Genomic DNA, 23,532 nt, shown 5'->3' with positions numbered 1-23,532 from the left:
TAGTTTCTATTTTGGTTTATAGATATTTAGTTTTACTAACTGTTAGTTTAATAAAAGCTTTTCTTATCTTTAGGTTTTTTATATCTTTATATAAAAAAATCATAGAAAATATGAACCCAAATTAAAACAATTTAAAGAAGAAAAGAAAAGTACAATATCACAATAGTTCAATTTGAAACAATTTGAAAACAATTCCAACAATATAACAGTCAATAACTTCTCAGTCTGTGTATAAATGAATGTTTCTTTGTCATCCAAAGTGGAAAAATATGTTAGTGTGTGCAAAAGTCTCTTGGTGTAGATGAAAGCTTTGTTTCAACAGTCAATGGTGCAAAATGATCGCTTAAGGAAAAGTCCGATCCTACCGATCAGAATATATGCAATGAACTGGATTCCACCTGATCAGTAGAAGCACTAATCCATTGGAACGCACAGGATTACTCCGTCCGCACTTCTCAAATTCATAGAGGTTCAGTTGGGAGGCTCGCCATCTCATGGTATTAAGGGTTTGATCCAATCACACCAAAAAACCTGACCTGTTTATACAAACAGCATCTTAAGTTTCAAAAGCATTTACACACCATTTCCTTTAGAACAACACAATATACACACACTACACATTCATCAATCATCTATCAATCTATATGAAAATAGTATTCAAAAACCCTTTTCTCTCATATTCAGCCACTGTTGCGAATTTGCAACAAACCCCTTCCATTCAGACTGCAGGCGAGATCGCGTGTGTTTTCCCCCAATGCCTGTTTGTGCACATTCGATACATACCTAGGAACATTTCGCACGCACTGGTTTCTCGTAGGAGCGGTCGGAGTGGGAACTACATCCGGTTCACCGAAGCTAATATTTTGGTTTGCAAAATCCGCATATCAAGGGCGCAAATGTAGAGAAATTGCCCTAAATGAGTTAAGTTGTGCTAAGATAAAAATATGTACCAGCTTATTGATTGCTTCTATAGCTATGTTATTCATATAGACTTCATGTGGCGAATATTTTTTACGTACTTTGTAGATTTCTGTTTGTAGCAAATTTGCGACATTGGTCCATAACGGCCGGATTGGGCTAATGGCTACATATTATAATAATGCTGTATTTAGATGGTTTCAGCCAAAATTATTATTTTTTTATTTTTCACAAAAAAATAGCATGTCAGGATATAACACTATAAGAATATATAATGTATGCACTGGAGAAACAAGGAAAGAGTTAAACAGAGTGTAACATGGAATGTATAAAAACTACTGTCAATGTTAGGGAGTAGGAGAGTGTTTTGTTTCTTGCTGTTGTCAAGATTCATTAATTTGTCAATTAAAGTTTATAAGTTCTAACAACTTTGTGCCATGAATAAAATCTACATACCTGAGATGGGAAAATGTGTTTTATTAATTTTACCATTTTGTAAAAATTACCCTAAATGCCTGTTGTCGCAAATTTGCAACATACCAAAATTTCTATTTATTTGTTGTGCAAAAGTGAAATTGATAATCTCAACATTATTTACCATCTACTTAAAGGCAAAAACACACATAATTTTTTTTTATATATACAGCTATATAAATTCAGGCGTTAAGGGGATATATAAAACATACCAGAATATGTAATTATGCACAATATAGCATGTAAGTGCTTAATTGGAATATTACATCACATTTCACACTCCTTCAGAAACTATTACAAACATAAAACACTTCAGAACTTCAATAAACAATTATAACATTCAGTTTTCAGTAAGTTGAACAAATATTACTTAGAAACTCACCAAATCCGGGCTTCATATGCTTTTAACCCACATTGGATTTCACAGGGGTTCTCAATCAACAATCATCAGCGGCAATATCAACAATCACGTTCTAAAAATAACCCAATATAGTTAAATAATAGGTCTGCAACATATTATACATCATATTAGAAAGGATTATTTAGATATTTGCCTCAGATTCATCTTAGCTTTTTTTCCTCTCGCGATCAGCAATGTGTGTGTCTCTCTCGTTGCTTTCGCGTCTCGTCTCAATGACGTCACGCGCAATCTCCGTCCAGACTGAATATGTTAATTAGGCATTTAGTCATTTTATCAATTTTACAAGCTGTGGATACATGCTTTAATTATTTTATGTTTTAGAAATTGAGTATCCAAAGCCTGCTGCAGCTGTTTAGCAGTTTCTACAACACACAATATATTCTGTGCCAGGAGGAGTTCCCTCAACTCACTGTCGCCTACTTAGGCAGTTTAGAATTGGATAAGCTGGACTAGCTTTGGTTTGTTTTGTTTGTTTATTTGTATATTTGTATTCCATGTTTCTTAGAATTTAAAACATATTTGTAAATAAATTAATTTTAGCATTGTGTTTAGCACTGTGCCTGGAGATGTGTCCCCTCAACACACTGTCGCCTTATGAGGCAGTTTATGATTGCATTACTTTTATTTATTCATTTATTGAAATAATTTCTTACCTTAAGGAAGTAAATTAAAGCAATTGCAACAATAACTTAATCAAAATTTTTACAACTTGTAATGTTTACTACTATTTATTTGTGTTTTTGTGCTTCATGTTTCTTAGAACTTAAAACATAATTCTAAATGAATTAATTTTAACACACTGTCGCCTTTTTTATTTATTGAAACAATTTCTTACCTTTAGGAAATAAATTAAAACAATAATTTTTGAATGTAATGTCTAATTGAATGTAAATAAAGGATTGTCAATATACTGAAGTTGTGAGTTATTTATTGACATGGCAATAATAGTAATAATAATAATACTAGGTTGGTTAAACTAAAAAAAATAGTTTTTTGTAACCCGATTTATCGGGTAAAACTAGTTACCTAATTTATTGGGTTAAAATAAGCCAACATTAGGTCGGTGCCATATCAACCCACCATTAGGTTAGGTCGGTGCCATATCAACCCACCATTAGGTTAGCTGTTGGGTTGTTTTCAACCCAAATTTTTTAAGTGAGTAGTGACTTAAGTGTTAATAAAGAATTACTTATTAGTTCTTCAGTAATTCCTTATTAGTTATGCAGTAAGAAACAGTATTCTAAGGTGTTACCAAATATTCTTTGTAAAAACATTCAACAACTTGTCATTCATGAAGAAATCACTCTCAAAAGGCTGACACAATAGGCAGCTACTCTTCATGACTGTCACAGTCTACATCGTTCGTCTGTGACTGAGAGAGTGCATTATCATAGAAGGCACATTGGCACTCACCAATTTCAGAGATCAAGTTCAGCACATCCTTCCTTTTTGCTTCTTTCACTGTGCTTTCATTGGGAAGCTGACTTGGCTTGAAGTTTGCCCACTTCTTTCCTCTCTAGCGTTGTGTGAGAACAAGCAACAGCCAGCATTTTTCCTCCTCCAGAGTGCCTCATCTTCTTAATCTATGTAAATGATTCGATTTCGATTCCTTACGTTTCTTATCCACCGCAGAAACCACCACAGGTTCATCAATGCCGTCAAAATTATTCATTTTTTTGTTTGTTTGTTGATCGAAAAGTACAAAGTCCCTTTTTATGTAAAATTAAAAATTTACTTTTCAATACTGACCAGATACAATACTGATTTTTGCAGGATTTTGGAACCAAACTCTTCATATATGCACATAGGCCTATACACACACACACACACACACATTTACCTTGCTGGAGAAATCAGGTTACGTCTATGCCTCAGTAAAACCAGTTATTTTTGATGTTACCACATGAATTACATTTTCGAAGTTGAACTGACAAACTTTTTTTTTCAGTGCAATCACAATAGATTGAGTCTGACCAATTAAAGCAGAACAGCTCTCAAGAGAACAAATCCTTGTTCGAACGTTTCAGACACAGTTAGAAAAGAGCAAAGACTGCAATTTATATAATGAAAAAACCTCCAAAACAAAATTAGGAACCTTTAAAATAGCATAATAGGGACACTTTTAACACACGAGTAATACTTAATTATATTTAATTTAGAAGTTCTATTTATTTAACATTGTTAAATAAAGTTGTGAAGGGTTAAAATTTAAGAATATGTTTAAGATCTGCTGATCTTACTTCCTTACATAACATCACATGAAAAACTAAGGTGAATTACACTGTATTGGGCATTCAAGGTGAACATGATGGCATCAATTTACTGATCAGAAGTCACCTTTAAGTCAGCTGTCTAAACATTGTAATAGTCAGGGGTTTTGTTAGGCTTTGATCTTCCAACTAAGAGTTGGACTGTGTGTGAATGTTACCTAGTCTAAGGTCTCGTGACCATTTGTTGTGTATACCATTTAGGGGGGGTACCATTATCTCAGTTGGGGGCAATTGCCTCTATTGTCTTTAGATGATTAGATTTAGTGGTTACCTCTAAGGCTGTGTGTATGTTTAGCACCTTTAAGGACAGCCCACTGAAAGGCCTATAAAGAAACCATTTTAAAGTATGTTAGCTAGAATGATTTGGGAAGAACTGCAGCCGCGTACAGCGAAGTCCTCAATAAAGAATAACTTTGTTTGAACGTGATCCCCAACGTCTCCTGGTCTCTTGCTTCGACGAAGAAAAAGTTTTCAACAGTTGTCATACATTTAGGGATACTCCTCCCAACCACTTGGAGTCACTGTGCCTTCTTGTCTGAAGCTTGGTTGTTTTTGTCTTCCTTCACGACTTCATCTGTCATCAGGTATCACTATCACTAAAAAATCTATAAAACCCCCCAAAACATCAGGTTCACCCAATAAACTCACCAAAAGTGGCTTAAAAAATTTAAGATATACAATGCATATTCCAAAGTTATATATATATATATATATATATATATATATATATATATATATATATATATTTTTTTTTTTTTTTTTTTTTACAAAACCATTAACCATAAGAACAGGATCTGTTTCACCCCCGTCTGCTTCCACTTTATCTTCCTGGTACCATTTGGTACCTAATTTGTTAATACCATACAAAACGTTTAAAATAATCACTTTATGCTTTTTATAGACAGAATATTTTGGACCATGATTTAACAAATTGAGACTAAAGTAACCCAACAGTCTCAAACTCCAATGTTTCACAGACTAAATATTTTTTAGACAAGAACATTGCATAAACATGGGCATTTGTTTCAGATTCACCACAGAAAGGGCATCCCTCCCCTTTCAAGGGATCTAATCTTTTTCAATGGGTCTTTTGTAGAAGGACCGCCGGGTCCTCTTCGGGGAAGAGCATGACTCCAACACTGAAGTCCATTTACTTTCTTTCAAGTCTGTAAAACTTTTATAATTGCAATTTTTCACACATATTCTATACAGGATCTTTCTAGTTATAGTTCTGAACAAGGTCAACTCTAGAGTTTTCAATGACAACATATTTCCAGGAATTTCCTTACAGTCTTCATCCTTTAAACTAATTTTGAAGTCAGGAAAACCATATGGCTCCTGATCCCTTCCTTCAGTATACACAGATGGCGTTCGGACTACGAAACGCGCCCAATATGTTCCAAAGGTTAATGTCTATGGTTTTGAAAGATGTTCCAAATTTTAACATCTACCTAGATGATGTAGTCATTTATTCCTCTACGTGGGCTGATCACATTTCACTATGTTTTTAGTCGATTAGCAGCCGCATCCTTAACATTAAACTTGACGAAATGCGACTTTGCAAAAGCTTCCGTCGCGTATTTGGAAAAACAGTTTGGGAACGGTCAAGTATGTCCTATGGACGAAAAAGAGACCGCTATCCTTTCGTACCCTGTACCCACTCTACAGGGCGAGAGTTCTAGTCTAAGACATCTTAGGGGCGGTTTCTCAGACACTGATTAAGACTAATCATAGACTAAATTGGAGATTTAAGATGGACTAAGTGAAATTGAATTTCTCAGACATGGTTTAAAATAGTCTCAGACTTTCCCTAGTCCTGAATTACAAAGTCTGATTTCCAGAAGTCTGATTAGAACTAGTCTAGATTTAAGTAAAGGCTTAAACTAAACCTAGCCAGAGGCAGGTTTAACTTCAGATTAATATATGTTGGCCTCCAGATTGACATTAGCAATAGAGGAAAATGGATTACCTGGACTATTTTAATGATGATGAAAGAGCTCCATTTAGACCAGACAGAAGGGTGGCTATGGACAGGAGCAACCCACTGAATGATTTTGATGAAATCAACTTTCGTGACCGTTTTCGCATGTACAAAGCAACTGCAGCAGACATAATTATTCTGTTTGAGACAAGGCTTTCATCTGATTCTTTTAGGGGAATGCCTATCCCTCCTTCGCTACAAGTACTGATCACCTTAAGGTTTTTGGCATGTGGAACCTTCCATCGTGAAACAGGCGATTTGTGTGGCGTAAGTGAACCAACTGTGTGCAAAATAGTCCACAAAGTGTGCAAAGCTATATGTGAACTGAAGGACGACTACATCAAGTTTCCTGATGCTGCTGACCAAGCCAACTACAAGATGGAGTTCTTTGAATATGGAAACTTCCATGGAGTCACTGGCTGTATTGATGGATGTCATATTCCAATAAAGTGTCCCTCTACTGCAGATTCTGAGGAGTACAGAAATCATAAAAACTGGTTCTCAATAAATGTACAAAGTGTGTGCACCCCCACTATGCAGTTCTTCAACATTGTTGCACGTTGGAAAGGTGCAACTCATGACTTAAGAATTTTCCAGAACTCCTGTTTGTACGCTCAGTTTGAAGGTGGTCAACATAGTGGGATCATACTTGGTGACAGTGGGTATGCACAGACCAACTTCTTGTTCACCCCTTACCTTCATGCAGTCACACCTGAGCAGCAGCGGTACAACCAAGCTCATATCCGTACCAGAGGTACAGTGGAGCGCATGTTTGGTGTATGGAAGAGTCGTTTCCAGTGTCTCAGAAACACATTGCGCTTTGAACCAAGAAGATGCTGTATTGTCATAATTGCAACAGCAGTGCTTCACAATTACCTCAAACAGCATGGCTGCCCAGATCCTCAAATGGAACATAGGGATGAACCAGATCTTCCCATGGTTGAGCCAGACAATGACAGGTATGGACTGGCATGCAGAGATGCTTTTGCTTTGCGGCACTTCTCACAATAAAGTTACCTCAGATGATTGAAGACAACAATTGCCACAGACTAATGATGAACAAAAGTTTTATTTCACAAATTGAGATATTGGGACCCTGAACTGGTGCTGGTTTCAGTAGAACATTGGTACTGCTGCTGCTTCATGTTTCTCTCTTCCTCCTTCATGGCTAACTCAACATGAAGTATTTTCATCTTCATTTCATGTTCACCTTTTAAATACTTTAATTTGTGCTCATGGAATTCCATGGCCAGTTTCGTGTGCATGGTCAGCCTCTTGGTCCTTCTCATCTGGCCAGAATTAGTGACACCATCTTCCCTCCAGGCTGCTGCAGCTGTAGTGGGCTGACTTTCATCCTGTCTCAGGACCTCCAAGCTCTGGTGATCATCTGAAAAGTATTATATTGCAGCATTAGTGAACAATATGTATTCAAAAGTTCAGTTCATGAAATATTTCTGGTTATAGGACTGCAAGAAATGACTGACAACAATACATATTCCCTGCAGTTTAAGGATGGCACATATTGAATTAATGTGGCCTACCAAATGAGGATTGGAACGGGGCCCCATCTGAACTGTCTAAATGATCATCATCAGGGATACCTTCCAGGGGCTGCTGGCTATCAATGATCAAAGTCAACAAGTCTCCTAGGTCATCGGTCTCCAGTCTTTCTGGGGGTCCACCACCAGTCTTGAAACGCTCCCTACGTGCAACAGCATTTGTCTTCTTTAAGTTTATTTTTATGTTTTTACACAGGATCTTAGAAAGATGAGACAATATAAAAAATTTAAATTCTGTATGATGCTGTTTGTAATATACTTGGATCAAAATGAAGCAACATTTCAAAGTGACTGACATGTAAAAGTAGACCAACAATAATACAGTAGCTTACCTGAAGTTGTTGAAGTGTCCTGTTGTTTACTTTTTCATTCGAGTTAAATTCATTGCAAATTGAAGTCCAAGCATTATTTTTCTTGTTTTCTGTAGCTGAATCATGCTGTTTGTTCTCAATAATTGGGTGGTTTGACACAATTTGATTCAAAAGGGTCCTTTCAAAGTCACTGAAATTCTTCTTTTACCTTTGTCCATTGTTTGGTTGGGTGATTTACTCCAGTTCCACACAATGTTAATGTTTCTTAAGGGTCCAGCCCTGGTTTTTGAAGCAACCTCAGATCTGCACCAAGTGCACAACATTACTCAAATCGGGCTTCACAGAGAGTAGCTAGTTAGTTTTTATTAACCTTAGTCTGCAACTCCCTAGTCGGGTCTCAAATAAAGCAATGTCTCGGAAAGCCATTTTTTAAGTCCGTATTAATTTAAGTAGATTTAGCCTAGTCCTCATTTATTTTAAACTCTGTCTGGGAAACCGCCCCCAAATGTCTTATTTCTCTGCTAAATTTAATCGTCACCAATTTAATTAATCTACTATTGAAAAAGAGACTCTGGCTATGTTGCTTGCTTTGCAGCACTTCGACTTGTATGTTGGATACATACTCCCATTATCGTCTACACGGATCACAATCCGTTGTTTAAAAAAATAAAAAAATAAATTGTACAACCACAACCAACATTTGATGCACTGGCTTTAATGGCTCAACAGGTATGCTCTTGAGATCTACCACAAGAAAGGAACTGACAATGTCATGACAGATGGCCTTTCTCAGGGCTAGGTAATTGTTTAATTTAATTTTCTTAGTTTCAATGGAACCTGTCTCTTTTGTAAAATGGGTTGTAAAATTGTAAAAACTAAAAACTAAAAAAAACACACACAAAAAAATTGGGTGGGGGAGTGTTACGGCCTGTGCCTTGTACAGTCATGACTCTGCTATTTTCTCTATCTGAGTTTTATTGTTTAGGCCCGTCTCTGTGCACCTGCGTCTCGTTGCATGAGTTGCTGATTAAAGGAGTAGTTCACTTTAAAATTAAAATTTGCCCATGATTTACTCACCTTCAAGCCATCCTAGGTGTATATAACGTTCTTCTCTCAGACAAATACAATCGGAGTTATATTAAAAAATATCCTGGCTCTTCCAAGTTTTATAATGGCAGTGGATTGCAACCAACAGATTGAAGCTCAAAAACGTGCATCAATCTATTGTAAACAAACTCCAAACGGCTCCTGTGCGTTAATCAAGGCCTTCTGAAGCAAAACGATGAGTTTAAGAAAATAATCATATTTAACACGTTACAAAGTAAGATTCTAGCTTCCAGCCAAATGGCCATACGCAGTCTACTTGCCCCTAATGCGCAACTTACGAAATGTACGACGTCAGAAGTAGCGTTAGTGCGCCATGGCGTACCGTAAATGTCAGCAGTACGTCCCATTACTCGTTGCACTTTCAGAGGTGTCAAGTAACGAAGTACAAATACTTCGTTACTGTACTTAAGTAGAGTTTTTAGGTATCTTTACTTTACTCTACTATTTATTTTTTTGCCAACTTTTTACTTCTACTCCTTACATTTAAACGTAATTATCTGTACTTTCTACTCCTTACATTTTAAAAACAAGCTCGTTACTCTAGTTTCGGATTTTTTTATTTTTTTTATTTTTTTTTCAACGCCAGATAGACTGGTCATAGCGTCATTGGATGAGGCACAGAAACCCATAACATTCAGAGATGTCATTGGTGTGTGGGCTGTCCATCTTTTCTGCGCATGGCACGAAACGAAGTGCACGTTGAAACCGCGGCAAATGTGTCAGAAAGAGATTCAGGCCCCGTTTACACGATGGGAAAACGCAGATATTTCCCTGCGTTTTGGCCTGTCATTTACACGAAAACGCTGTTTTTATCCCAGAAAATGATTATTTCTAAAAACTCCGGCCAAAGTGGAGATTTCTGAAAACACCGGTTATGTGTTGCCGTGTCAACTGGGAGAAACGGGATTTTAGGTTCTCAAACGTCACATTATGCGCCAGAAAATGCTTACGTCATGAACCTCGCGCCATGTCTGTTGTTTTGAAAGGAACAGGAAGTCGATTTTGAGGATTCTGATTGGCTTGCATGGCTTTATCCTTCTCCCTACACTGCCGCCCATAGGTTTGGCATAGTTATGATGGCGCTCGACGGCGTATTTATGCGGGTTAATGTAAACGACAACTTTTTTGAAAACGATGGGGGGGAAATATTCGTTTCTCTAAATACCCGGCTATGTGTAAATGTAGCCTCAGTTGGCAAGAGCTGCATGATGTCTGGCGAAATGTTCGAAGCGTCTGAAAGCACAGGCGAGAACGTTGGTAGTAGTTCTAGTGATGGCGACCAGCAAAACCTTCCACATCCCTGGCCTTACCTCAAAGAATTGTTCGAAATCGTCGGGCGCAAAAACGACTCGTGGAGAATGCACTGCAAACTTTGTGAACCAAAAAACCATGTACTTTTGGCTTTCAAGAACTCGCCTTCCAATTTGAAGAAACATGTAGAGGTAAGATGTTTTCTTTGTTATTATTATATTAACCCCCTGAGGTCGGCAATCACGCCGGCGTGATCTGCTCGTTTTTTTTTTATATCAGTGCAAAATACTCTGTTGATTTTGATTTTACATACTTGTATTGTACATCATTCAAAACTGTTAAATGTCTTCTTTTATTTGTGTACACTCATAATAAAAACAAAATGTTGTGTTTTTCGTAAAACAAAGAAAATAAACATGATGCGCGTTCTGCCGTCTCTCTCAATGTGAAACTCATTCTGAAACGCGACAGAAAATGACCTGTAACTCAGCGAATGTTTGTCACACAGACTTGAAACGCATGTCTATACAACGCTTGGAATCTCTATTTTTAAAGTATGTAAATTATATAAAAAACAAATATTCTATTTTTAAGTAATCCATACGAAAGCAGCGGCATGTACAGTTTCTCAAACGCGTCCTCATTAAATTTAATTTGAACACGCCTACGCGCGCACGAGCGATTGACATGCAAATGATCCATGCGGAGAAACGCAGACCTGTATACGCCCTCATCACCTCAAAACAAAGAAGCAGAGACTTCGTAACTTACTCCTTACTGTGTTTGAAAGACGCGCCAGAGCTTACATTGGATTTAGGCTACCTCAGAAGAAGAAGAAACGCGATTTGAAGACAAGAAAGATTTAAGGTAAGAATTTTTTACATATTAGTTTGTTATTGTTGCATAAATGTCACATTGCAGTTGAACTGTTGCTAGATATATGGGGAATATTATAATATTTAGACCCGTGTTTACTGTTAAGCCTACTGTGTTTGTGGATATCTGGTCAAACGTAGATATGTATGGTAACCATAATGTTTTATATTTGAGCGCGATCGCGTTTGAATGTATCATATTTTTGCTGCGCGATCGCGTTTGAATGTATCATTTGAAAATTTGAAAAGCAAAACACACCAAACGTTTCCTTCATGTTTTTACTATTATCTCATTTCATATCATAATAACGAATGGAAACATTTGAAGTAACATGATAATCAATATACTTTTCTCTAGCTTGGTTGTTACTGAAATATTTTGGAAGATTTATACTGCTATCAATTGTTATTATTATTTTACCCAGCACTGCGCATAGCCTATGCCTACAAGGCACAACAAACCTGGTGTTTGTTATATTATATATTGTTGGAAACATTTGTGTGTGTGTGTGTGTGTGTGTGTGTATTTTGTGAATTTTAAAAAGCAATTTTAACCAGAAAAATCTAATATTTATTTGCAAAATCGTGCAGGCCTTTCTCTTGATATCAGTATGTTCACTTTTTTTTCAGGGCCCAGATGCCACTGAGTCCTGCCGACTTCAACATTCACACGAGTCTCTGGAACATGAACATGGTAAAGTGAAAATCAAACACCTTGGAAATTAAAGGTATGCACAGTGTTTTTAGGAATGGCACAAAGGTCTGTCTTTGAAGTGTTTTTTTTTTGGCATTTGTTGTGTATCTTTGGGTTATGTTGTGTTGTAAATAAATCCAAACAATTTAAAAGCCATTCTTTTTTAAATCTCCTCATTTACAGTATTGTGCAAGGTTGCTCAGAATGACAGGGCTATTAGGAGCTATATTAGGATAGCTCCTAATAGGGCCGTTGGGGAGGTTCTTTGTCTTTCTCAGGTGAGAAAAAACATACATATTAATGAGCTGCCGCATAAGGCTTTCTAACACAAAACACGTCGTAAAAAATTTAAATCAATATATTGTCTTCTCTGAATGAGCAGTCAGGGTGATTTTCACATAGTTTTGCAGCAAATATTCTAGGCTACGTGATACTATTTTCAAAAGTCTTGTGAAGAAATAATCAGTATGGGTTTCATGAGCTTATTTCAGTGAGAATTTATTTTTGTATTTTCACAAACCACGCACAAATGTCATTATCTCAAAACTACAAACTTTTACATACATGCTGTTGATATATTATTGTAGCAGAGTTTGTGCTGAATACAGTGTAATTAGACTTTAGCCATGAAAATGTCACAAGTAACAGAAATAACCAGAAATGTCAGAGCATGTCAGAACACCTCCAGGGCCCAGAAAACAGCTCAGACCTCAGAGGGTTAATTCATTTTAGAGTAGGCCTAGGCTAATATTGGTCGATTTACAATGTTTGCTTTGGCTGCTTTGGCTTGGCTAGCATGCCGAGACATGCTTTGGGGCTAGCCGTTGCCTACTGAAGAGTCCCAGTTAGCAGTTAGCCTGTATTAGTTCGGTCATGTTTGAAAATATGCTGGCGTGTGTTGCTGAAAAGTGCTGCGGGAAACCCTGTAATACTAAGCTATTAATATATTCAGTATGTTTTAGGGGTGGAACAGTAAATGTATTCGTATTGAACTGAAACGGTACGGGCGTCACGGTTCGGTGCATGAATATACACGGAGAACCCTTACGAAAAAGAAGTTTATTCAAGTGTTCTATTAGTATACTTCTTTTAAACTAAAAATAAGAAAGTATACTTTCAGTCTACTTTTTAGATACTTCTCAGAAATATACTTCAAATTGCATTTAAGTATACTTGACTTATACTGACAGAAACGTCTAAGTATATTTGGCCTATACTTGTTGATCGAGATATACTTAAAAGTATAATTAAGTATTCTAAGTATTCTTGGCTTGTACTTGTGTTTACTATTTTGATTTAGTAGCTTATTAAATACTTTTTTTAAAAACATAATATTACATACCGTCTTAAACTAACATGTTCAGCTTTATATAGTAACAAACTTTCTGGTGGAATAGCCTATAGAGTAAATAAAATAAGCATGGAAAATAAGTTTATTCAAGTGTTCTATTAGTATACTTCTTTTCAACTAAAAAGAAGAAAGCATACTTTCAGTCTACATTTTATATACTTCTCAAAAATATACTTAATTACACTTAAGTGTACTTGACTTATACTGAGAGAAAAGTCCAAGTATATTTGGCCTATACTTGTACTCAATCTTTTGATCGAGATATACTTAAAATTTTAATTATTCAAAGAATACTTGGCTTGTAGTTGTGTTAACTCTTTTGATCGAGTAGCCTATTAAATATACTTTTTTTACATTGTTTTTCATATACAGTCTTATGCAACTTTGTTTGAAAATATTGATTAAAATGTTGATATAAAACAGATATGTTTCTAATTCTGCGTATCTGAATTTTTGTGTAGGCTAGTTCACTGGTAGTGTACATATTTACTTTAATTAAACTTTTCCCCACCATTGACTGAAATTTCCAGCTATCCATGTTTTCACTGTTATACGGTAGGGGGCGCTATGACACATCTTCTAGTACAGAATCTCTGGATCAAAACACAGGAGAAGAAGAAGCTGAACCATGTGATAGAAGATTGCTCACTCAAATGTAAAATAATGTGATCATCAAACATTAAACAGCTTGCAAATCAAAACTGCTTAATGTTTTCAAATGAAATGAAGCGTAGGCCTAACCCATGAAGAGAAAACGACTGTGAAGCTTTGGGGGTGTTGGACTCGACCTACTCCACCTGTGTTTTGATCATCGTTCTGGATCTGATCAAGGCATAGTCTTTGACAAAAATGTGATTTTCTCAACTATTTTCTCAACATTTTAACAAAATGTTGTCTTTCTTTATGAAACTTACTGACATTCGAGTGTTGATAAAAAAGGATGCATGAAGCTAATCAAATGTTTTTAAAATTAAAGTAGAGTTAAAGGTATTTTTCAAGTATAAAAAATAACATTTGAACATAGTAGTATACTGTAGGCCTACTGCAACTGCAAAAATTGTATATAAATAGTAAACTATAAGTATAATGTTAAGTTCACTTAAAAAAAAACTTGTAGAATAAAACTACTAAACTAGTAGTTTACTGAGAGTACACTAAAAGAGTAAAAATAATATATAAATGGTAAACTATAAGTATGATGCTAAGTTCACTTAAAGAAAACTACTAGTTTAGTAGTTTTATACTACAAGTTTTCTTTAATTGAACTTAACATCATGCTTATAGTTTACCATTTATATATTATTTTTACTCTTTTAGTGTACTCTCAGTAAACTACTAGTTTAGTAGTTTTATACTACAAGTTTTCTTTAACCCCTTAACTGTCACCCCCCTTTTTGAGAATCACATTAAAATGCACTATTCAATCTTAAATGGTTGTAATTCAAGAATGCTTTGGAGTATAGACCCAAGTTTGGTCTTGTTTTAAAGGGGAAAAATATCAGATTATTACTGAAGTGAAATCACTTCAAAAAATTAAAGTATGAAAAAGTTATGGAAGTTTAAATTTACATTAAATCAAATATTATTTATTTAATATTTTTATTTCTTATAAAATATATTTTTTCAAAATTTATTTTACAAAAAAAATACTATAAAATCAAAGCCATAAATCTAACCAAGTTGTGTACCAAATTTGAAGTTGATATCACAAAAATTGAAGTTCCCATGAGATTTTGTTTAGGCGTATTACCAAAAATAGCCACCGGGTGTCATTGAATTCCATTGAATTTAACTGTATGCATTCTACCATAACAAATTAATAAATTTCTGTCCAAATATCACTTCTGTCACAAAATATGGAACCTTGAGACTCAGACCTTTCTGACAATATGTGTTTTGTCAAGATTAGAACATGTTTTGATCATAAATTATTAAATATGACGATGCCCAAAAGGGGAGGAGCCTGATAAAATAATTTAGAGTACCGTTTCTATGGTAACACAATGTCCAATTTCAAAACAGTTTTCACAGGATGAATTCTGAGATCATAAGCTTTCAAATGATACCTAATTTATGATAACTACTAAAATATGTGATGTAATAAAAAAAGGCAATAAAAAAAGATAATATTATATTTTAGAGAATAATATGTATATTATACTTTATAGAGGATAATATAATTTTATATTTTTTTATTGACAAATACTAGATTAAATGTTTTATTATGAACTTTTAGCATGAAAACCAAAGTTTCAATTAAAAAAAGTGTGTGTGTCGACTTTTTGTGACAAACGCCAGAAACGCCAGTTATGATGTAGATTTTTTGAGGTGCGCTCTTGTCATAAATTCATCTATTACTGTTCCTGCATAAATTGTAACAAAAAACAGTGCTGAAATATCTATTAAGGAGTCTCAGACCTTTCCAACAATATATAGTTTGTCATGATTAAATTAGGATTTAATTGCAATATAGTGAAGTAAATTTAGGCGTCCCGTATACGGGACGGTGACAGTTAAGTGAACTTAACATCATACTTATAGTTTACCATTTATATATTATTTTTACTCTTTTAGTGTACTCTCAGTAAACTTGTAGTATAAAACTACTAAACTAATAGTTTACTGAGAGTACACTAAAAGAGTAAAAATAATATATAAATGGTAAACTATAAGCATGATGTTAAGTTCACTAAAAGAAAGCTTGTAGTATAAAACTACTAAACTAGTAGTTTACTGAGAGTACATTAAAATAAAACTTGTAGTATAAAACTACTAAACTAGTAGTTTACTGAGAGTATACTTCAAAGTTGCTACAAGTATTAAAATAGTAAACTACTAGTATACTCATAAGTTCACTTGCAGTACAAATGAGAAACGTAATTATAAACTAGTTGTGCACTTAAAGTTTACTACTGTTACACTTATAGTACACTTAAACATATACTTTTATATACTTCAAGTGGGCCAATTTAGTCCCAAGCGGTATTAAAATAGTACACTTACAAGTTTACTACTAGTACATATTGACATTAGTATACTTACTACATAAAGTATACTTAAAAATATACTTGAACATTACTCAAGTATACTTCATAAAATGAACTTGAAGTATACTTTTTTTTCGTAAGGGAATACACGGTATAAAAATAAATAAAACTCTCGTGCAAATTAATTAATCTAATGCGGACCTACTGTTAGATACGGGGGTTCTTTAGGGACACCTAATCTGTAGCTCCGAGAGAGAGAGAGAGAGAGAGAGAGAGAGAGAGAGAGGCGCGATCGAAAAGTCGCAAAGTGTTTACTTATATTTGTGTGTGTGTGTGTGTGTGTGTGTGTGAGGCACAGGCGCGATCGAACAGTGGAAACATAAGAACATACTCTGTAATTTAGGGCATCATTCAAACTGCAAAGTGTTTGTTACTGTTAATTAATTTTAAGGAAACCAAATATATTAATCTGAAATGTAGCAAATTAATTTTCAATTCATTCAGGTACAAAATTACATATCTCAAGTTCTTTTTGTCTTTTTATTCATTTAATTAATAAACTAATTATATAAAACTATTGTCAGTGCACTACAAATAAACCGGTTCTATGCCTTTGTCACATTTGTTTTGAGCGGCCCTGTTGGTTTCAATGCGGTTTAAATTCAATGCTTTGAGGTCATGCCTATTCTTTCCATTTCCTCACCCAACTTAATGCATTTTTTTTTACAATTTAGTCAAGATGAGAAGTGTGAGGTAAGGTGGCCGTCCTAATTGGAAAGCACAGGGAGAAATGTTGCCAGATATACAAAAAAGTATATCAGGTTGATAATGTGTGTTTTTGTAAATGATTCAATGATGCATATTTTTCCACAGAGAAAACACCCTAATCATCTGGAGAGATACAAAACTTTCACTTCAAATGCCCTAAGAAGAAAGCCAGAAGGAGCACTAGATGAAAGCCCCCCCATCCAAGCAATCTAAATTATGGGAAACCAGAAGAGTGTCACAGGCCAGTTTGGATAAATCAGTCCTCCATTTATCATCTTGTACATCTTCTCCAGCCCAATATTAAAGTGATTTCACGCAACACTGTTGTGAACAAAGTTGAGAGGGCTTCCCTGGAAATTAAAAACAATCTGAAAACCGCTCTAAGTGAACTTCAGCTCATTGCCACTACAACTGACTGCTGGACAGCTTACAGGCGTGCATTCATAGGTGTCACAGCACATTGGATAGACCCCCAGACTATGACGAGATGTTGCGCTGCCCTAACCTGCAGACAGCTTAAAGGTTCCCATACTTTTGCTGTCCTTGCCAGTGCTCTGAACGATATCCACAGTGAATTTAATATCCGTGAAAAGATTACCCGCACCACAACTGACAATGGCTCAAATTTCGTAAAAGCTTTTAGGGTTTATGGTCAGACTGATGAAAATAACAAATTAGCAGCAGAGAGTGTTATAGGAGATGATGGTGGTGGTGATGATGAATATGATGATGAAGAGCAGGATAGCACTGAGAGCATGGAGTTTGTTGAAGCTGGAGCCATACTGGATGAGGACGACTGCCTGGAATATCAGCTTCCGAAACACCATCGCTGCGCCTGTCACCTTCTCACCTTGGTGTCAACAACTGATGTTGAGGAGGCAAATATTAACACGGTTTACAAAAGGGTCTCACGCTCAACATTCTCAAAGTGCAGGAGTCTGTGGAATAAAAGTGCAAGATCCACCACAGCAGCAGAGATCATTGAGGAGACTTGCAAACTCCAGCTCTTGAGGCCAAATGCAACAAGATGGATCTCCCTATTCTTAGCAGTTGAAAGGATTGTGAGAATTGCCAGAGAACATGGAGAACGGGCCATTGCAGCTGTCTGCAGTGCACTGAAGATACCCATGTATGTACCTGCCCTTTTTTATTTTTTAAAAGCTGAACTATATCTGGTTGCCAACATTTATTTATTTCTATATATGAAAAACTGTAAAACACAAATGTTATTTATTTGTAACACAAGTGCAACTTCCTAAAAGTAGTCTCTAATGATTGTTTTTTTAATAATTAGGCCCTTCCAATTGAAGCTGTTCCATGAAATAAATGTGATGTTTTGTGTTTTTTTTTAAATTTGTTGTTTGAACAGGTTTACTCCTGTCGAGCTTGCCTTTCTGTCCGAATATGCAAAGACTATGAGCCCAGTTGCAAAGGCTCTTGACGTACTTCAGGGAGAGACCAATGTGCAAATGGGATGGTTGGTCCCTACAATAACCCTACTTGAGACTAAGCTCCAGCACCTTCACATTTCTTCCAAGTTCTGTAGGCCATTGATTGACGCACTTTTAGCAGGACTTGAAAAACGATTTGGACAAATGCTTAAAGATCCGGAGCTGATAGCCGCGGATATTCTAGTCCCCAAATTCAAGACGTGCTGGACAAGTGATGAACAAATCATAAAACTTGGTAAGTGTTGTGCTGTTTGCTTTATGTTATTAACAGAGGAAAGTTCTGCATTTGAAGTATCTCTAACATACCAAGCAATCCAAATAGCAATCTGTGTCCTTATGTAAGCCATATGAAGTTGATCAAAATCATTGTGCCATCTTTCAGTGTTGTAATTTCATTGTTGTAATCCAATTCCATGGTTCAATTTGGTCCTAATTTTGTTTTTCTATTTCAAAGACCTTGACTATATCAAAAGTTACTTGAAAGACCAAACTGTGGAGAATCAAGGTGAGAGCTCCCATTCTTCAGAGGAGGAGGACTTCTTTTCTGCAATCAAACAGACCAGTTCCCAAGAAAATGCTAAACAGCTGGAGACTTACCTTGGATGCCCAGGTGATACAGTAGAGATACTTAAGTCTTTCCCGGCAGTATGCAACCTGTCATTGAGGCTTAACACAGCACTACCAGCCTCAGCAGCCTGCGAGAGACTGTTTCAAGTTCAAGTTCAAAAACCTTTATTTGTCCCCAAGTGGCGATTAGTTTTGCTGCAGTAGCAAAGAAGTTAACACACAATACATGACAACAAAGCAACAACATCATAAAAAAATAAATATAGAAATAAATACAAGATCAGACAAATGGATAAATGAAAAACCACAAACATTTAAAATTTTAAGTTCAGTATACTTTACGTGTGTGGCACGGAGGGATACACATTTCAGGGCTTAAGCCAAGGCAGTTTGCAGACTACGCCACGATGGGACTTTCACCCAAAGAATTAACTAATTTGTTCAACCAAGGCACTCAAGTTCGTGGATGGATAGCCAGAGACAGTGGTCCAGTACAAAAATAGAATTTATTTTCACTTCGACAATGATTGAGATTTCACAACAAACATGCACTGTACACCAAATCAAATAACAAAACACATACACTCAATATTCACTCCACTCACTATACTCTATTCGCAACACACACATACGAGGGAGGAGGGCAATAGGGCGGAATCTTACCAGTGGGAGGCTAGTGGCTCGAGCAATGAGCATCCATGAAAAACACCCCAATCACACGTGTCAAATTTCATACACACAGCAAAGAGATATGACCACACTTGGTGAACACGCAGCCACAGCACACCAAGGGACCCGCCACCGCAAGGGGCACTGCTCCCACTGGCAGTTCTCAGCACCTGGACAATGAACAGACACATAGAAATTAAACAATTACAATACACAAGGTCTAATAAGCCACCTGTTCTAAGGCCCAAGGTGATACTGGGGTCAGCAATATGAACAGAGACTCAGTCACACAATAAATCAAAAATAAACAATTAAACATGAACAGATCACATAAAAAACCCAAACAAAAGAAATCAAAATTAGGCCAATCCTCTTGGATATCAACAGCAAGAAAAGCCTCCATACAAGAGTTAAAAGAAATAAACACAAAACAAACCAATCAAAATGGTGTCAGTCCAAACACACTACACTCAAACACTGATTCACAACAAAGACAAGAAGAATGATCAAACAGTGTTAAACAGGCAGCGATGTAACACGCTAGCCAGCCGCCTGATAACTTGAGCTAATAATTGAGTTCAATACTCCTTGGTCCAGTGTGAAAAGGCAGTCGGGTACGACATAAATCCGTGAACATGTAACGTGAAGAATATAAGCAAAGCAGCAGATGTTCAGCGTCGATGTAGCCAACTGACGGCCGCACCCCCGGTTAAATAGCACTCCCTAAAATGCAAAGGATGTCCATTTACAAATATGTCCCACAATAACCATTCAACTCTTACTCAGTATAGCAACATACCTATGATTAACAGCGTTGCGTCACAGGCCCTGAGCTCTGATCACTGATAGCAGGGCGCACACTCAGCTGGTGAAAGGGCTGCTGCCGCACCGGGGATTCTATAGCACGAAACATTCCCTATAAGCCCACGTTATAAAGTTAAGGAGTGGAAAGAGAAACGAAGCTAACCATACCTGCGGCGCTACGGTAGACAGATAACCAGACATCAGGTCTCTGGGCAGGTAAACAAGACAAGTCGCATACCGGTGACATCATTTGTCAAAGGAAAAGTCTCGGTTTATAAAGGGGTGTAGCCCTCGCGATTGGCTCAAAGTTAACTGCCCAGAATCACTCACAGCTGCAGCAAATTAAGCGTCACTTAGGGAGGCATGATCCAAACAACTGCATCCTGCTACACGTGCAAACGTCACCTCTTTTTTTACAGAGTTAAGCAGAGAGATAGCAGAGGGTACAAAGGAAATTTTATATCTATTTGTTTTAGCGGATGGCTGACTAAAACGGGAACCAGAAGGCAGCATCGTAAATTCTGCATGCAGGGGGTGAGAACTATCAGACATGATGGATTCAGCCTTTTTAAGTACATGTCTATTGTACAGTTCGGTTAGTGTTATCTGCTGAATTCCGATGATTTTGCTGCTAACTTTATTTACCATTGCTAATGTGTTTTTCCGTTTTAAACTAAGAGAAGCATACCAGCAAATACATGAAAAAGTCAATAAAAGACTCAATAAAAGATTTATAAAACATTATCATCAGAGATCTGTCCACTTGAAACTTAGCTAGCTTTCTCAGACAGAAGAGACGTTGATGACTTTTTTTACTCAGCATGTCTGTGTTTAGTTCAAAGGTCAACTTATTATCATTGATGATTCCCAGATACTTGTACGACTCAGCAAATTCAACCTCTTTTCCATCTATAATCGTCTTTACAGGAGTTGGATGGTGATGTCTAAAATCAATGCACATGTCCTTTGTCTTTGTAACATTTAAGTCTAAAAAAGCTTCTTTGCACCAGTTTAGAAAATATGGTAGTACCGGGCCGTAAGATGTTTCAGTGTTGTCCATTAAACTTACTATGACTGTATCATCAGCAAACTTTACAATATAGTTATTGGTCAGTTCACTCCGGCAGTCATTAGTGTACATAATGTACAGAAGAGGAGAAAGAACACAGCCTTGAGGGGAGCCGGTTGATGTCACTGAAATTCCAGAAAAATGTCAATTTACTCTCACTCTCTGTGTCCTGTTAGTGAGAAAGTCCAAAATCCAGCCCACCAAGTTGCAGTCCAACCCGAAATTTTCTATGAGCTTCTGCACCAATAAATGGGGCTGGATAGTGTTGAAGGCAGACGAGAAGTCCACAAACATGGTCTGACATGGTTTTTATTACCCTCTAAGTGCTTGTATATGAGGTTAAGCAGAGTTATAGTAGCATCCTGCACCCCTCTGTTGGCTCTCTTAGTTCAGCAGGACTGATCTTCAGACCAAAAAGGGCACGTATTGATTCTAAGAACTTTGAAAACCAGCTTCTTTTGAAGCTAAACAGAAGGTTCTGGTGATTGTATAGGGTATGTCAATGTATTCTTTCTGTCATAAACAAACACAGGAATACTGACTTTGTGTTCCACACAGACTGACATGCACACTGACATGTTTTGATATGTAGCATTTGTCCACTTTTACAGCCTGTTTTTTAAAGGAAATATTGGACATGTATATCACACAGGCATAATTACAATAGTTCTTTCTCTCACACACACACACACACACACACACACACACACACACACACACTCACACACATTTCGGCCAGGCATTCATATAATATTTTTAATCTTACAGTTCAAACTACAATCCGGCCTCTAGTTCATAAACGCCAGAGGAGAACTGGCCCCCGACTGAGCCTGGGTTCTCCCAAGTTTTTTTTTTTTTTTTCTCCATTAGGTCACTTGATGGAGTTTTTCGGTTCCTTGCCACTGTTGCCTTTGGCTTGCTCAGTTGGGGATATTTTGGGGATATTTAATTTTAATTTTATCAATCAATAAATTCCACTTGAAACAAACCTTGTTGTATTATTTTAATTTAATACTGTGAAGCTGCTTTGATACAATCTGTATTGTGAAAAGCGCTATACAAATATACTTGACTTGACTTGACACACACACACACACTCACAATCACACACACACACACACACACACACACACAGACATGGACTGACATGCACTTTTGTTCTCGCACAAAGTCCCAAGTCAAGCACTTCAGGCTTCAGAGAACCTGTTTTGATATGTAGCATTTGTCCACTTTTACAGCCTGTTTTTTAAGGGAATTATGGACATGTACATCACACAGGCATAATTACAATAATTCTTTCTCTCTCTCTCTCACACACTCACTCACTCACTCACACACAGATTAAGTTAATTAAGAGTAAGTTACTCCCAAGTTTTTGATGGGACTCAGGGAATAATGCACAACAAAAATGTATACCACTGCCACAAATACACTCACTGCACATACAAAATGTACATTCTTGCACTCTCCTACTCTCCTAGTGCCATGTGCAAAACTTTGCTTTTGTTTTTGGTAGTGTTTCTCTGTATACAGTATATGAGTTACTCCATGTTTTGAAGGGGTTTCTTTTGCATAGGTTTGAAGTCTCAGTTTGAAGTCTCTGTCTCTCTTTTTGTCCACCCACACTCAGATGTATGCAGTATATTTCTCTCCTTAACACGCACTGACAAGCACACTCCTTAATACACAGACACTTAAGTCAGTCATTTGCTGCTAAAATAATGTTCTGATAGTTTTGCCGGCCAGGGCATGTCTTGAATATTACTACCTCAGTTTGAAAGTCTATTTGCATTCCAATAAAGTTTGAGGAAAACATGCCCATCGAGTTTGTCGTCTTTGATAGCATTATGTTTTTCTTTGATATGTTTCATCGTGTCTTGGGATCCATGTAGCACTAATCAATTGTTAAATTAAGCTTCTATTTCTAACAGTTGTGTCAATGATACGAGGTCCAACGAGTCTAGTGTTAAGCGTTTTTTTTCTTTCTTCTTTTTTCTTTGGGTTA

At 36.5% G+C, this 23,532-nt stretch overlaps 2 protein-coding genes across 2 annotated transcripts; both read left to right on the top strand.

Annotated features, from left to right (window-relative positions):
• Nucleotides 1–6,043: 6,043 nt before the first annotated feature.
• On the top strand, nt 6,044–7,075 carry LOC307167883 (putative nuclease HARBI1; the record flags this gene model as incomplete). The annotated part of the gene is made up of 1 exon (XM_079887189.1): nt 6,044–7,075. The coding sequence occupies one exon, from the start codon at nt 6,044–6,046 to the stop codon at nt 7,073–7,075; it is 1,032 nt and encodes a 343-aa protein (XP_079743315.1).
• A 9,850-nt stretch (nt 7,076–16,925) lies between these two features.
• On the top strand, nt 16,926–21,828 carry LOC307167882 (uncharacterized protein; the record flags this gene model as incomplete). The annotated part of the gene is made up of 4 exons (XM_079887188.1): nt 16,926–18,096; nt 18,337–18,653; nt 18,873–19,115; nt 21,704–21,828. The coding sequence occupies exons 1-4, from the start codon at nt 17,447–17,449 to the stop codon at nt 21,826–21,828; spliced, it is 1,335 nt and encodes a 444-aa protein (XP_079743314.1). The 5' UTR covers nt 16,926–17,446.
• Nucleotides 21,829–23,532: the final 1,704 nt, after the last annotated feature.

Source organism: Squalius cephalus (assembly GCF_949319135.1).
Source record: "Squalius cephalus genome assembly, chromosome: 11".
NCBI lineage: Eukaryota > Metazoa > Chordata > Actinopteri > Cypriniformes > Leuciscidae > Squalius > Squalius cephalus.
The sequence above is the reverse complement of the archived record's forward strand: the minus strand, read 5'-3'. Positions and strand labels throughout refer to the sequence as shown.